General features: G+C 37.7%; 1 protein-coding gene across 2 annotated transcripts; it reads left to right on the plus strand.

The window, feature by feature from the left end:
• The first annotated feature begins 7,493 nt into the window (after window positions 1-7,493).
• On the plus strand, window positions 7,494-16,658 carry LOC133539948 (bolA-like protein 1). Of its 2 annotated transcripts, none has more exons than XM_061882333.1 (2): window positions 7,494-7,563; window positions 16,083-16,658. In XM_061882333.1, the coding sequence occupies exon 2, from the start codon at window positions 16,134-16,136 to the stop codon at window positions 16,563-16,565; it is 432 nt and encodes a 143-aa protein (XP_061738317.1). In that variant the 5' UTR covers window positions 7,494-7,563; window positions 16,083-16,133; the 3' UTR covers window positions 16,566-16,658. The 2 variants fall into 2 exon arrangements, with proteins under 2 accessions (XP_061738317.1, XP_061738318.1); XM_061882334.1 differs by having other exon boundaries at window positions 7,507-7,563; window positions 16,178-16,658.
• The last annotated feature ends 838 nt before the right edge of the window (window positions 16,659-17,496 follow it).

Below are 17,496 nucleotides of genomic sequence, written 5' to 3' on the forward strand. Positions count from 1 at the left end.
TGTGGCGGGGCTCTCCCTTAGAGATAGGGTGAGAAGCTCTGTCATCCAGGAGGAACTCAAAGTAAAGCCGCTGCTCTTTCACATCGAGAGGAGCCAGATGAGGTGGTTCGGGCATCTGGTCAGGATGCCACCCGAACGCCTCCCTAGGGAGGTGTTTAGGGCACGTCCAACCGGTAGGAGGCCACGGGGAAGACCCAGGACACGTTGGGAAGACTATGTCTCCCGGCTGGCCTGGGAACGCCTCGGGATCCCCCCGGAAGAGCTAGACAAGATGGCTGGGGAAAGGGAAGTCTGGGTTTCCCTGCTTAGGTTGTTGCCCCCGCGACCCGACCTCGGATGAGCGGAAGAAGATGAATGGATGGATGGATGGGCTCGGTCTTACCTCTCAGTTCCAGCCACATCGACCCCTTCTGAGCGCCTATTTTCAGCTGCTGGGAATATTGTAAACAAGAAAAGAACCAGCCTCACCCCAGAGCATGTAGACATCCTAACCTTTCTTCATTTGCAACTGTTTGTCATGCCTGTTAATCAGGTTTATGTTTGATCATGTTTATGTTTTGTTTTTGGACTCTTGTTTACCGTTTTGCACTTCCTGGTTTTGTTTGTTTCCATAGATACCCATTAATTTCCACCTGGTCTCCAAGTCACGCCCCTGTCCTCAGCCTCACACCTGTTTCTAATCATCATCATAGTCACTATTTAAGTCATTTGTTTTCTGTTCCTCGGCCTGGGAACTTTATTTGCCTACCTACCTACCTACCTACCTACCTACCTACTGACAGTTTTCCTTCCTTCCTTCCTTCCTACCTACCTACCTACTTACCTACCTACCTTCTGACAGTTTTCCTTCCTCCCACTACCGACCTACCTACCTTCCTTCCTTCCTTCCTTCCTTCCTTCCACAGCACATCCTTTCATGCCCCCAATCACCTGCCACGCACCTTGCTATTCATGCCCCTTGTTTTTGTTCACAGTACGTGTTTTGTTTTAGTTGTTCATAGCCATGCCATCGTGCTGTTTTTGTTTCTAGTTCATCATTATTCATGCCATTGAGCAAGTGTTTTGGTTTCATGTTTATAGTTATAGCCTAAGTTCTAGCCTTTTGTTTCTTAGCCCTGTTTTAATCCGCCATTGAGCGCGCCCTTTGTTTTCTTGTTTTTTTTTGTATTATAGTGTTTAAACAAATTAAACATGTACCTTAATTCACGCCTGGCTCGTCTCAAATTCCCTCTGCGTCGAAGAAGCAAAACAAATCCAAGTCAAAGTCCTGACACTGTTAGTCACTCACTGGAATGAGTGGAATTGGTTATTGTGTACCGTGTTGGACTGGATGTTTATTTTGCACATTTTAAAAGCAATACTTAATGTTTACAGTGCTCCAGAATATTTAGATTGGCACTTTTTTGTGCTGGATGTTTATCTTTATTTTTGCACATTTTAAATCAAAACAAGCAATACTTTTACTTTTGTTGAAATGTTTACACCAGGGGTGCCCACACTTTTTCTGCAGGCGAGCTACTTTTCAATTGACCAACTCGAGGGGATCTACCTCATTTATATATATCATTTATATTTATTTATTTATGAAAGAGACATTTTTGTAAACAAGTTAAATGTGTTTAATGATAATACAAGCATGTGTAACACATATAGATGTCTTTCTTTCACGAAGACAAGAATATAAGTTGGTGTATTACCTGATTCTGATGACTTGCATTGATTGGAATCAGACAGTAATGATGATAACGCCCACATTTTCAAATGGAGGAGAAAAAAAGTTGTCCTTTCTGTGCAATACCACATGACAGTGGTTGGTTTTTGGCATCTAATTCATCCAGCTTCCATACACTTTACAAGAAAAACATTGGCGGCAAATTCCGTAGCTTTCTTGATTGACATTCACGGCACCCGAGGGTCTTTTGAGATGACGCTGGCTGCTGCCAGTTCATTATTATGAAAAAATGACAGAGAGGAAGGCGAGAAACACTTTTTATTTCAACAGACTTTTGCGCCGTCCCTTCCGTCAAAACTCTAAAGGCCGACTGCACATTTCCTATCTTCACAATAAAAGCCCTGCTTCATGCTGCCTGCGCTAACAAAATAAGAGTCTCACTTGTGCACAGCTTTCTGAGGGATCGCTTGTGCACGCCAGTTTTCCGAGACTGTATTTAGTTAGCGCAGGCAGCATGAAGCAGGGCTTTTATTGTGAAGATAGGAAATGTGCAGTCGGCCTTTAGAGTTTTGACGGAAGGTACGGCGCGAGAGTCTGTTGAAATAAAAAGTGTTTCTCGCCTTCCTCTCGGTCATATTTTCATAATAATGATCTTGCAGCAGCCAGCGTCATCTCACAAGACCCTCCGGTACCGTGAATGTCATTTAAGTGACGTCTTGGTGAAGATTGATGATCACTAATTTTTAGGTCTATTTTTTTTAAAAGCCTGGCTCGAGATCGACTGAGACCAAAGATCAACATCAAATCAATCCCATTGCATCAATTATGAGAAATTGTATGTTTCACAGACTAAATATATATGTGTATATTTTAAAACTAGATATTTTTGAATAAATTCAACAATACTTAAATGTGTCACATCTAAGAAGGGCTTGAATAATTTTTTTGAGTGCAGTCTACTTTGACAGTCCAAAAGCATTCGCCGTTTTCCGTACTCTTCCCTCGACAGCACACGCTACCTTTTTTTTTTTATCACATCCACAGGAGCCTGCATTCTAGTTGTCTCTCCTTCGACAAATGCGCAAAGTTTTTCGGTAAGTAAAGAATCACGCTTGTATTATCATTAAACACCATTAACTTGTTAACAAAAATGTCTCTTTCATAAATAAATAAATCAATCCATCCATCCATCCATCCATCTTCTTCCGCTTACCCGAGGTCGGGTCGCGGGGGCAACAGCCTAAGCAGGGAAACCCAGACTTCCCTTTCCCCAGCCACTTCGTCTAGCTCTTCCCGGGGGATCCCGAGGCGTTCCCAGGCCAGCCGGGAGACATAGTCTTCCCAACATGTCCTGGGTCTTCCCCGTGGCCTCCTACCGGTTGGACGTGCCCTAAACACCTCCCTAGGGAGGCGTTCGGGTGGCATCCTGACCAGATGCCCGAACCATCTCATCTGGCTCCTCTCGATGTGAAGGAGCAGCGGCTTTACTTTGAGTTCCTCCCGGATGACAGAGCTTCTCACCCTATCTCCAAGGGAGAGCCCCGCCACACGGCGGAGGAAACTCATTTCGGCCGCTTGTACCCGTGATCTTATCCTTTCGGTCATGACCCAAAGCTCATGACCATAGGTGAGGATGGGGACGTAGATCGACCGGTAAATTGAGAGCTTTGCCTTCCGGCTCAGCTCCTTCTTCACCACAACGGATCGGTACAACGTCCGCATTACTGAAGACGCCGCACCGATCCGCCTGTCGATCTCACGATCCACTCTTCCCTCACTCGTGAACAAGACTCCTAGGTACTTGAACTCCTCCACTTGGGGCAGGGTCTCCTCCCCAACCCGGAGATGGCATTCCACCCTTTTCCGGGCGAGAACCATGGACTCGGACTTGGAGGTGCTGATTCTCATTCCGGTCGCTTCACACTCGGCTGCAAACCGATCCAGTAAGAGCTGGATAAATAAATATAAATGATAAATATGAATGAGATAGATCTCCTCGACTTGGTCAATTGAAAAGTAGCTCGCCTGCAGAAAAAGTGTGAGCACCCCTGTTCTACGCCATCGTCTGCCGGGGTCGGGGGAGAATGGCCAGAGACAGGAGCAGACCCAACAAAGCAACCAAGAGAGCCGAGTCCACCCTCGGCCGCCCACTAACTCTCGGCAAGTGTCCAGTCCGCATGCATGAGCGAGGATCAGAAGAATCCGAATCGAAAGAGTTTTTATTGCCATTGTTTGAGAACGTGTTCACAAACTAGGAAGTTTAATGGCGCAATCCTGCAACATAAAACACATTTAACACAGAATAGGTCATAAAAACAGCTGTAACTGAGCTATCAGATATTGTTATTGTTCATGTGCCTGATGGCCGAGGGGGAAAAACTTTTCAGGTGGCGGGAGGTGTGAGTCTGGATGGACCATAGTCTCCTACCTGAGGGGAGATGGGAGAATTGTTTGTGTCCATGGTGAGAAGAGTCAGCTATGATCCGACCTACACGCCTCCTGGTCCTGGAGGAGAACGGATCCTGGAGCCAATACTACGCGCTGCAGTCGATGCTTGTCCCAGACCGTGGCGCCGGGGAACCACACCGTGATGGCTGAGCAGAACTGCACCAGCATCTAGGTGAGCAACTTCAGTTTCTTCAGCTGCCGCAAGAAGTACTGTACATCCTCTGCTGGGCCTTCTTGATCAGGTGCTTTTTACCCTCTTTCGTTTGTGTACTTAGACAAAAAAAACGCAGAAAAAAGTATTGGATTTTTTTGGAAGTACAGAAATGAAAGAGGGTGAAAACACATTTTGCCCTCTTTCGTTTATGTACTTTTCTCAGTTTTTTTCCAAGTACACAAACGAGAGAGAGTAAAGAAACCTTATTTTCCCCTCTTTCGTTTGTGTACTTTGAAAAAAAAAAAAACGGAGGAAAAAAGTATTGGATTTTTTTCCAAGTACAGAAACGAAAGAGGGTAAAAAAAATATTTTGCCCTGTTTCATTTATCTACTTAGAAAAAAATCTGATAAATGTTTTCTGTTTTTTTTTGTCGTACGGAAACAAGAGAAGGTAAAAACACCTCCTTTCACCCTCTTTCGTTTCTGTACTTAGAAAAAAAAGGAGAAAAAAAGTATTGGATTTTTTCCAAGTACAGAAACGAAAGAGGGTAAAAACACATTTTGTCCTCTTTCGTTTATGTACTTAGGAAAAATGCAAGGAATTTTTCTCCGTTTTTTTTGTACAAAAACGAGAGAAGGTAAAAACACCTCCTTTTACCCTCTTTCGTTTATGTACGTGGAAAAAAAAACAGAGAAAAAAGTATTGGATTTTTTCTAAATACGGTAACGAGAGAAGGTAAAAACACCACCTTTTGCCCTCATTCGTTTATGTACATAGAAAAAAACAGAGAAAAGAGTATTGGATTTTTTTGTAAGTACAGAAACAAAAGAGGGTAAAAACATATTTTGCCCTCTTTCGTTTATGTACTTAGAAAAAATCCAATAAATTTTTTCTCAGTTTTTTTTCCAAGTACACAAACGAGAGAGAGTAAAAAAACCTTCTTTTACCCTCTTTCGTTTGTGTACTTTGAAAAAAAAAAACGGAGGAAAAAGTATTGGATTTTTTTCTAAGTACAGAAACGAAAGAGGGTAAAAAAACATTTTGCCCTCTTTCATTTATGTACTTAGAAAAAATCTGATAAATGTTTTCTGTTTTTTTTTGTCGTACAGAAACAAGAGAAGGTAAAATCACCTCCTTTTACCGTCTTTCGTTTCTGTACTTAGAAAAAAAAGGAGAAAAAAGTATTGGATTTTTTCCAAGTACAGAAACGAAAGAGGGTAAAAAAACATTTGTCCTCTTTCGTTTATGTACTTAGGAAAAATCCAAGTAATTTTTTCTCCTTTTTTTGGTACAAAAACGAGAGAAGGTAAAAACACCTCCTTTTACCCTCTTTCGTTTATGTACGTGGAAAAAAAAAACTGAGAAAAAAGTATTGGATTTTTTTCTAAGTACAGAAACGAAAGAGGGTAAAAACACATTTTGCCCTCTTTCGTTTATGTACTTAGAAAAAATCCAATACATTTTTTCTCAGTTTTTTTTCCAAGTACACAAACGAGAGAGAGTAAAAAAACCTTCTTTTACCCTTTTTCGTTTGTGTACATTGAAAAAAAAAACGGAGGAAAAAAGTATTGGATTTTTTTCTAAGTACAGAAAAGAAAGAGGGTAAAAAAACATTTTGCCCTCTTTCATTTATGTACTTAGAAAAAATCTGATAAATGTTTTCTGGTTTTTTTTTGTCGTACGAAAACAAGAGAAGGTAAAACACCTCCTTTTACCCTCTTTCGTTTCTGTACTTAGAAAAAAAAGGAGAAAAAAAGTATTGGATTTTTTCCAAATACAGAAACGAAAGAGGTTAAAAACACATTTTGTCCTCTTTCGTTTATGTACTTAGGAAAAATCCAAGTAATTTTTTCTCCGTTTTTTTTGTTTAAACACGAGAGAAGGTAAGAACACCTCCTTTTACCCTCTTTCGTTTATATACGTGGAAAAAAAAACCAGAGAAAAAAGTATTGGATTTTTTCTAAATACGGTAACGAGAGAAGGTAAAAACACCACCTTTTGCCCTCATTCGTTTATGTACATAGAAAAAAAACAGAGAAAAGAGTATTGGATTTTTTTCTAAGTCCAGAAACGAAAGAGGGTAAAAACACATTTTGCCCTCTTTCGTTTATGTACTTAGAAAAAAACCGGAGAAAAAATTAATTGGATTTTTTTCTAAGTACAGAAACCAGAGAGGGTAAAAAAACCTTCTTTTACCCTCTTTCGTTTGTGTACTTTAAAAAAAAAAACGGAGGAAAAAAGTATTGGATTTTTTTCCAAGTACAGAAACGAAAGAGGGTAAAAAAACATTTTGCCCTCTTTCTTTTATGTACTCAGAAAAAATCTGATAAATGTCTTCTGTTTTTTTTTTGTCGTACGAAAACAAGAGAAGGTAAAAACACCTCCTTTTACCCTCTTTCGTTTCTGTACTTAGAGAAAAAAAGGAGAAAAAAGTATTGGATTTTTTCCAAGTACAGAAACGAAAGAGGGTAAAACGCATTTTGTCCTCTTTCGTTTATGTACTTAGGAAAAATCCAAGGAATTTTTTCTGCGGTTTTTTTGTACAAAAACTAGAGAAGGTAAAAATACCTCCTTTTACCCTCTTTCGTTTATGTACGTGGAAAAAAAACAGAGAAAAAAGTATTGGATTTTTTCTAAATACGGTAACGAGAGAAGGTAAAAACACCACCTTTTGCCCTCATTCGTTTATGTACATAGAAAAAAAACAGAGAAAAGAGTATTGGATTTTTTTCTAAGTACAGAAATGAAAGAGGGTAAAAACACATTTTGCCCTCTTTCGTTTATGTACTTAGAAAAAAATCCAATTAATTTTTTCTCCGTTTTTTTTCAAAGTACAGAAACGAGAGAGGGTAAAAACACCTCCTTTTACCCTCTTTCGTGTATGCACTTGGAAAAATTTTCCAGACTTTTGCCCTCCGTTTTTTCTTTTTGGATGGATGGATGGATGGGTTTACGATTATCAATCAAATATTGTAGAATGATTAAGAGTAAAATAGCCCTTAAATTGATATATTTGTGAAAAACATTTAAAGCGATTTAGGTAGCCCTTTTTGTCTTTTTTTAATTATTATTATTATTATTATTATTTTTATTTTTTTATAATCATTACTCTATTTGTATTTTTTTTTTGTTTACTTTCCTGGACGTTGATAGTGCCTTGATTTTTTCTCTGAATTATAAATGTATCTTTGTCGTTTAAAAAAAAAAAAAAAGTCTTAAAAAAAACCAACACTTCCGGCGCGTGAGTGACGTCACATAAGCGACGGTGCTGACTTTGCTAACAACAAGGTGAGACGCTAAGTGCTTCATTTTAAACTTTAATTTGAGCGTTAATGTTTTTGCCACTCTTTCGTCACGTTTTAGGGCCATGATAAAACATCTTCCTTCAACGTCGAACAAAAGTAGCCAAAGTTGACGCAGATAAGGGTATCTAATGTTCGCCGAACAAACTGCTGTTTAGCTCGCATAACAAGCTAACGAGGGACTTTTAGCCATTTGAATTATTTATTTTTCTCTTTTCTCTCAGTTCCCTTTAACAACACAACTTATTTTCTTTACGTCTGTTGCAAGGTTTGCAAGACATTGATCCAATGGCTCAAATGTAGCTATTTGGTCATTAGGGTTGACAAATAATAAAAGAAAATTGCTTTGCACTGGAACAAGAGTAGTATGGGCACACTGCAAATAACATACCGTATTTCCTTGAATTGCCTCTAGGGCGCTAATTCATTTAAAACCTCTTCTCACTCCTGCGCTTACCAAAGGCATGCGGTAAAAGTAAGCATGCGTTAATTATTTTAAAACCTCTTCTCACTCCGGCACTTACCAAAGGCATGCAGTAAAAAATTGAGTGTGATGTAAGCTTGGACCCTAAAGGCCTACTGAATTGAGATCTTCTTATTTGAACGGGGATAGCAGGTCCATTCTATGTGTCATACTTGATCATTTCGCGATATTGCCATATTTTTGCTGAAAGGATTTAGTAGAGAAAATCAACGATAAAGTTTGCAACTTTCGGTGTTAAGAGAAATGCCCTGCCTCTACCGGAAGTCGCAGACGATGACGTCACACGTGTGGGGGCTCCTCACATATTCACATTATTTTTAATGGGAGCCTCCAACAAAAAGTGCTATTCGGACCGAGAAAACGACAATTTCCCCATTAATTTGAGCGAGGATGAAAGATTCGTGTCTGAGGATATTGATAGGGACGGACTAAAAAAAAAAAAAAGTAAAAGAAAAAAAAATCGCGATTGCATTGGGACGGATTCCAATGTTTTTATAGACATTTACTAGGATAATTCTGGGAAATCCCTTATCTTTCTATTGTGTTGCTAGTGTTTTAGTGAGTTAAATAGCACCTGATAGTCGGGAGGATGTCTCCACGGGTGTTTTGACGCGCAGTGTCTGATGGAAGTCGACGGCAGCTTTATGGACGGCATAAGCTCAGCTTTTCTCCGGTAAGAACTGACTTTTTAACCACAATTTTCTCACCGAAACCTGCTGGTTGACATGGGGTCGGGATTAATGTTATCTTGACCACTCTCTGATCCATAGGAAAGTTTCACCTCCAGGAATTTTAAACAAGGAATCACCGTGTGTTTGCGTGACTAAAGGCTAAAGCTTCCCAACTCTGTCTTTCTACTGTGACTTCTCCAAAAATAATTGAACAAATTGCAAAAGATTCAGCAACACAGATCTCCAAAATACTGTGTAATTATGCCGTTAAAGCAGACGAGTTTTAGCTGTGTGTGTGTGCAGCGCTTATATTTCCTTAAAACCCGTGACTGCGTACACGTCATCATTACACAACGTTTTCAAGACGAAACTCCCGGGAAATTTAAAATTGCAATTCAGTAAACTAAAAAGGGCGTATTGGCATGTGTTGCAATGTTGATATTTCATCATTGATATATAAACTATCAGACTGCGTGGTGGGTAGTAGTGGGTTTCAGTAGGCCTTTAAATCCTACTGAATAGCTCTTAATCTTCTTCCCTTTATGCGATTTCAAATTACCGGTATTGAAATCAGCCTTCTCCATTTTGAAAATTATGACAGGGGAAGTGTCACTTGTGACGTTTAAGTTTGAGCAGGCGGTAATACTAAGCATGCGCTAATTATTTTGCGAAGCGTGTTTGACCCGGCAGTAATTCAAGGCAGGCGCATACTATATGCCCTGCGGCAATTCAAAGAAATACGGTAATTGTATCACTAGTGAAAGTAATATGGCCAAGGGAAAAATGGCAAATATTTTAAATACGATAATGATGTTGAGAGTTTACCAAGTGAATGTCAACATTGCTACACGAAACAGGAGAGAACACACAGAAGATAATACAAATAATAACGGAAGAAATTAACAAATTAAAAAAATGGTTTGATAAAATCAGACTATCTTTGAATATCAGTAAAACTAAAATAATGCTATTTAGTAACAGTAGAAAAGAGAATCAGACACAAATAGACAAAGTAGATATTGAAAGGGTAAGCGTTCAGTGGAAGGCTCAGACTCCCAAAATGTAACACGGAACGACACAGGAGGTCAATCATACCGACAGCCATCAGACTGTATAATCCATATGTTCTTTCTTGACTGCACTTAAATGTTGAATATATTTATATTATTCATATATTATATATTATGTGTATAATATATGTCATATATTATTTATTATTATTATTGTGAGCGAACTGTGGTGCTGAATTTCCCCCAGGGATCAATAAAGTACTTTCTATTCTCTATTCTATTCTAAAAGAAACCAGATTTTTCGGGAGTATTAATAGATGATAAAATGAACTGGAAATCTCATATACAAAACATACAACATAAGGTGGCAAAAAACATTTCAATAATGAATAAAGCAAAATACGTCCTGGGCCAAAAATCACTTTATATTCTTTACTGCTCGCTCGTGTTACCATATCTGAGTTATCATGCAGAAATATGGGGAAACAACTACAAGTGTGGGCTACATTTGTTAACTGTGTTACAAAAAAGATCAATTAGAATAACAAACAATGTTGGATATAGAGAACATACAAACCCATTATTTATTGAGTCAAAAATATTAAAGCTCGATTATTTGGTAAAATTGCAAATAGCTAAAATGATGTACAAAGCAAATTATAACCTGCTACCAAAGAATGTACAACAACTAAAGAGGAGAAATATAACCTTAGAGGAAAATCTAATTTAAAACATGCACGGACAACACTTAAAACCTTTAGCATATCAGTATGTGGAATTAAATTTTGGAATGGATTAAGTAATGAAGTTAAACATTGTACTGATATGATCCAGTTTAAGAGGATGTTCAAATTAGTAGTGCTTACAAAGAACAAGAATTATGAGAAACACTTTCAACTTTATTGAAAATAAGATATTTTTCATCTCAGTATGTTGGTAATGACTGAATTAATTAAATGTTACAGAACTGTTGTATTGCTCATTCACGGATGTCATTTTACTATTTTGCTGTAAAAAGGGTCAGTAAATGAATGTATATATTTGTGGGCGCTCTGACGTGAGAAGGGGTAGAATTAAAAAAGCTTTGCTTCTTCGTACTCCTTTTCAAACATGATGTGATGTAATATGAAATTGTCTGATGTAGGGTTGTCCCGATCCGATATTTGGATCGGATCGGCCGCCGATATTTGCCAAAAAATGATTATCGGCAAGGGGAGAATCAGCGCGCGATAACAGTTTTTATGTGCTTGGATTTTTGGCCCTAATGTGACGCCATAAGAAAGAAGGTGCGAATATGGTTACAAATGAAGGAAGAATTAATGCCCAAGAAAAACAGCACGGGGTCCATCGTCTGGCGGTGGTTCGGCTTCAAGCGCGAATACGTCGAATAGACAACTGTAATTTGTCAAGTGTTGGGCACAAGCGTTGCTACCAAAAGTATCATTTCTGCTAATATGTAGCATAGTTTGAAAACTCACCTGCTAATAACTTTAATAAATACAATTTTGGTAAATAGACTCACCGTATTTTCCACACTATAAGGCGCACCTTAAATGAATGGCCTATTTTAATATTTTGTTCATATGTAAGGCGCACCGCATTATAAGGCGCATAGAATAGATGCTACAATAGAGCCTGGGGTTACATTATGTATCCTTTAGATCAGGGGCGCTCACACTTTTTCTGCAGGCGAGCTACTTTTCAATTGACCAAGTCGAGGAGATCTACCTCATTCCTATTCATAATTTATATTTATTTATTTATGAAAGAGACATTTTTGTTTACAAGTTAATGGTGTTTAATGATAATGCAAGCATGTTTAACACACATAGATTCCTTTCTTTCATTAAGACAAGAATATAAGTTGGTATATTTGATTCTGATGACTTGCATTGATTGGAATTAGACAGTGGTGCTGATAACGTCCGCATTTTCAAATGGAGGAAAAAAAAAAGTCCCCCTTTCTTTCCAATACCACGTGAAAGTGGTTGGATTTGGCATCTCATTTGTCCAACTTGCATACTCGTTTTTAAACACTTTGTTATGAGAGTAGCATATGTGTGTGGCCCTTTAATGTCTGGCAGCAGGTGAGTGACGTCAGTGAGAGTGCGGGTGGGCAAGCAAGTGAGAAAGCGGTCGCTGAGGGCGGGGGAGAAATACATTGGCATCAAACTCCGTAGCTTGCTAGCTTGTGCACGCTAGCTTTCTGAGACTCTTATTTTGTTAGCACAGGCAGGATGAAACAGGTCTTTTATGGTGAAGACAGGAACTGTGCAGTCGGTCTTTATAGAGTTTTGACAGTAGGTACGGAGTCTCTAGAAATAAAATGTGTTTCTCTGCGTCCGCCCTGTTAGTGATTTTTTTCTTAAATATGAGCTTGCAGCAGCCAGCGTCATCTCACAAGATCCTCGGGTGCCGAGAATGTCAAACAACTGACGAAAGTGAAGTCTTGGTATGATTGATGATTGCTCATTTTTATGTCTATTTTTTAATGCCTGGCTTGAGATCGACTGACACACCCTCCGAGATCGACCAGTCGATCGCGATCGACTTAATGGGCACCCCTGCTTTAGATGGAGCTGCGCTAAAGGGAATGCCAACAAAACAGTCAGATAGGACAGTCAAACTTTATTCATAGATTACAAACTAGCATTCTGACAACTCTGTTCACTCCCAAAAACGAATAAACAGCTGTTTTATTATTTTCCCCGATTCAATAAACATGTAAAAAACAGTCTGATACTGTTACGGTAAATCAAACGTTCGTGCAATCACAATATAGTAACACTCGAAATAGTGCAAAGCAATAATATATCAATAACTCAACGTTGCTGAAATGATCATGTCACACAACACAACACACAAAATAAACATGTAAAGATCACTATTAAGTTATTCCTCATCCACGAATCCCTCAAATTCTTCTTCTTCAGTATGGGAATCAAACAGTTGGGCGAATACAGCATCCAACATGCCGTATTCATAACATCCATCTCGTCGAAGTCGTCATTAAACGAGTCGGTGTCGCTGCTGTTAATGTTAAATTCTCTCGCTGCTGCTCTATTCCTGTGTTCTACTGTGTGACTGATCGCCTTGAGTTTAAAACTTGGCACGGCTCCCGCAGTCATATATCCCAGCATGCACCGCACGCTTCTTCCTCTACTAGGGAAAATAAGGTAGGCTGTAGTTGTGAGACCTCTTGTTGCATGTTTAATTTGGACACTGAGGAAGAAGGATCAGTGGATGAGGAATAACTTAACCTTCCTCTTGTGTTAGCTTTCTGTTACCATCTCTTATGTTAACGGGTCGGTTTTGACCCATGTTTTAAATCAGCTGTAAAATACACTAAAAACAATTATCTATCATCCAATTTGTTTCTCATCTCTTGGTTACCTTGTTAGGCTTCCTTATCCTTGAAAATATTGGTTTTAATATTTTTGGTTTGGGCCATTGGGCCTTATTTTGTCAGTATACCCCTCGATTTCAATTTTTTAAAAATGGTAAAACGAACCTCAAGAGAATCATATGAATAAAAAAAGGTTGTTGTGTTACCTAACTATTACTAAGGGGTATTAGAACACATCTCTTAAATAAATGTGTTTTGTTTATCTTTTTCATTTTAAGAATTTTAACTATAGTAACATCTATGGTGTTACGGGTCAATTTCGACCCATATATATTTACTTCAAGAAAAAGGTTAAAAGGTATTTTTTTCAGCAACAGAAATCCAACATCAAACAAACAACCAATCAAGCAAATGAAACCAAGAGAAATAGATTACTAGTTCCAAAACTAATAAAAAAAAAAAAAATCAGAGTGGCAAAAAGTGACACTTTTAGTGTCCGTCTTTTGTTTGTTTTTGTACAGGATAACAAGGTAAAATGAGAATCCACTAAAGCTCACATGATTGGGAGAGGAGCTGGCTGTCAGTGTGTTCAGTTTTGGCTCTAATCATTGCTTTATCATTTTATTTTTATAACCGGGTCGAAACCGACCCTAACAACACCAAGGGCATAATTTCTACCAGAGCATTTTATAATTTAGTGAAAAAAATTAAAATGTTTTATTTTGTTGACAAAGAGGTTCCTGACCAAGTCAAAAAGCTTTGATGCAAAAAAATAAATGTATGTGGTGTTTTTATGCATTTAAAAACTAAAACGGGTCGGTGCCGACCCTAACACAAGACGAAGGTTAATAAAGTAAGCTTTACATGTTTATTTTGTGTGTTGTGTGACATTAACGTTTGAGCAATGTTGAGTTATTGATATATTGATTAGCACTATTTCGAGACGTCGTTAATGGAGTCAGTGTCGCTGGTGTTGTCTAGCAGTTTAGTGACAATTCCTGCCTTCCTGAAATCATGTCTCTCAATAGGAGCCATTTTGGGGTCTTTACATAAACACACAAATGGAAATGAAACGGCACGGCCTGGCGCTGTCATCTATCCCAGCATGCACCGCGTGCGGGGGAAAATGAAAATGAAATCGGCGGCTGCTTACCGTAGTTGGAGACCTGTTGGCTCAGCAAAATTATTCTTATATATTGGTCCATATATAAGGCTAATAAGGCGCACTGTCAGCTTTTGAGAACATTTGAGGTTTTTAGGCGCGCCTTATAGTGCGGAAAATACGGTAGTTGTGATTTCCTTCTCTGCATGAAAGTTTAAAATGAGCATGTATTATTGCAGTATGAAGAAGAATGTTTTAATATGGACACATAGAATCATACTGCTGTGATTATATGCATCAAGTGTTCATTCAAGGCTAAGGCAAAATACCGAGATATTAGTGTACATCGCCATATGGCCTAAAAATATCGCTATATTAAAAAAAGGCCATATCGCCCAGCCCTACTTTCAACCCAATTGGAAAAATAGAAAATAAGATATCCTTCATTTCAGTATGTGAATAATGACTAAATTAATTAATTACATATTACAAAACTGTTGTATATACTAATTTACAGATGTCAATCCATTATAAAAAGGTCAGTAAATGATGTATATATTTGTAAACGCTCTGAAGTGGAAAAAGGGTAGGATTAAATAAGATTTGCTTCTTCCTACTCCTTTTTGGACATGATGTAAAGTGAATGATATGAAATTGTGTGATGTATTATGCTGTAAGTGTGTTCATGTTCAAAATAAACCAAAGAAAGAAAAAGTATCAAATATGATATAAAAAAAGTTTTATTTGTGAGAGAGAAAGACAAAATGATGAGATACATGTGCCAGACTGTAAATAAGTGTCAAATTTGTAAATGTTTGAGGTTATTCAAAGGCTTTGTTGTTATGATCAAATGTATGACTTTTTATCTCACAGTAATAACTTTTTATCCTATAAGTATGAGTTATTATCCCATAATTATGACCTTTTATCCCACAATTATCACTTTATATCTCATAATTTAAACTCTATCTCATATTTGACTTTTTACATCATTACTATGACTTTTTATCTGATCGTTTCAACTTTTTTCCCGATAATTAACTTTTTATCCCATTATTATGACTTTTTATCTTAAAATGATGACGTATGCCATAATTCTGACTTTATGTCATACCTTTGATTTTCTTTCTCCTAATTATGACTATTTATCCCACAATTATGACTTTATATCATCATTTTGGCTTGTTACCTCATAATTTTAAATTATATCTAAATTTCGAATTATCTCATAATTTAATCTTTCCATTGAATAATTGACTTTTTATCCTAAAATTATGACTTTGTACCTCATTATTTTGATTTTATATCTTATCATTATTACTTAACTTTGGGGTTTTTTTTTCTATCATGCTTTAATGCCACAAAAGCAGGACTTTCTATCTCGTAATTATGACTTTTTATCCCACAATTATGACTTTATATCATAATTTTGACTTTATATCTCTTAATTATGAATTATATCTCATAATTACAACTTTTTACATCAAAATGATGACTCCGAAGTTCATCTTTTTATCAAATAATCGACTTTTTTTATCCCAAAGTTATGACTTCTTAACTCATCCTCTAGATTTTATATCTTATCGTTATGACTTAACATTGGGGTATTACTTTTCTTTCATGCTTTAATGCCACAAAAGCAGGACTTTTCCCCTGTAAAGTTAGGATTGCTTTTACTCTGTAATACAGTATTACGACTTTAAATACAGTTTTTTTCTCATAAAATGTATTTATTTTTGTAATGTAGTAAAATGCGCTTTTTATGCTGAAATTCACACTTCATAGTAGTATTTTAAATACGGCAGTTATACCTGATAGTTAGGAGTCCAAGAATTGTCCTTAAAAGAAATGTACAGATGTGTTTAAAACTTATAGGATATATTTACTAACAGGAACCTCCCTCATCTGGAGCACGTCGTCAATATCTGGTCTTACTTCCTCCGATGTTTCACGCCATCCTCCGCTGCTCTCGTCCCTTCTCCTCCAGTCTGTCCTTTCCCCGTCCCCTGTCCCGCATGGACCCGCAGCGGCCCGTGGAGGGCGCCATTAGGGCCAAACTGTCTGCCGCCTTCAAACCTACCCACTTGGAGGTGAACAACGAAAGCCACATGCACGCCGTGCCCCCCGGCTCCGAATCTCACTTCCGCGTCTTGGTGGTCAGCTCGCTGTTTGAGGGCGCGTCTCTGCTCCAGCGCCACCGCCTGGTCAACGAGGCGTTGAAGGCGGAGCTAAGCGGGTGTGTTCACGCCTTGGCCATCCAGGCAAAGACACCCGAGCAATGGGGCATTGACCCGGCCATGGCTAAGAGCCCTCCGTGCTTGGGGGGCTCCCGAGGAGACCCCACTATGGAGGACAAACTGAAGGCTGGACGTTGACGTGTCCTTCTTGCTTTCGGACTTTCTACTCATCCCATTTGATTCTTTTTTTTTTTATTATTATTTTTGACATTTAATAAAAGTATAAACACAGGTGGTAGTATTTGTCTGTTTGTACTGTACATAGTTCACACTCACATTCACACACTAGGGCCAATTTTTAGTGTTGCCAATCAACCTTTCCCCAGGTGCATGTTTTTGGAGGTGGGAGGAAGCCAGAGTACTTGGAGGGAACCCACGCACTCACGGGGAGAACATGTGAACTCCACACAGAAAGATCCTGAGCCCGGGATAGAACTCAGGACTACTCATTATTCGTATTACATATACATATACATATATACATATACATATATATATATATATATATATATATGTATGTATATATATACATATATGTATGTATGTATGTATATATATATACTGTATGTGTACTGTGTATATATATACATATATATATACATATGTATAGATAGTACTTATATATATATATCTGTATGTATATACATATATATGCATATGTATATATATAAATATATGTACTGTATATATATATATACATATGTATAGATAGATAGTACTTGTATACATATATCTGTATGTATGTACATATATGTATATATATATATGCATGTACATGTATGTATGTATGTACAGATAAATTCTGTATATGTATGTACATATACATATATATATATATGTACATGCATACATATGTTCATATATGGATGTACAAATATATGTATATATTCATATGTGTATGTATGTATGTACATATATGTATGTATGTACGTACATATATGTATGTGTACATATATGTATGTACACGTGTATATATATGTATGTATGTACATATCTGTACATGCATACATATATGTATGTACATATACATATGTGTGTGTATGTATGTATGCATATGTATTCACATATA

Source organism: Nerophis ophidion, linkage group LG21 (genome assembly GCF_033978795.1).
Source record: "Nerophis ophidion isolate RoL-2023_Sa linkage group LG21, RoL_Noph_v1.0, whole genome shotgun sequence".
Taxonomy (NCBI): Eukaryota; Metazoa; Chordata; class Actinopteri; order Syngnathiformes; family Syngnathidae; genus Nerophis; species Nerophis ophidion.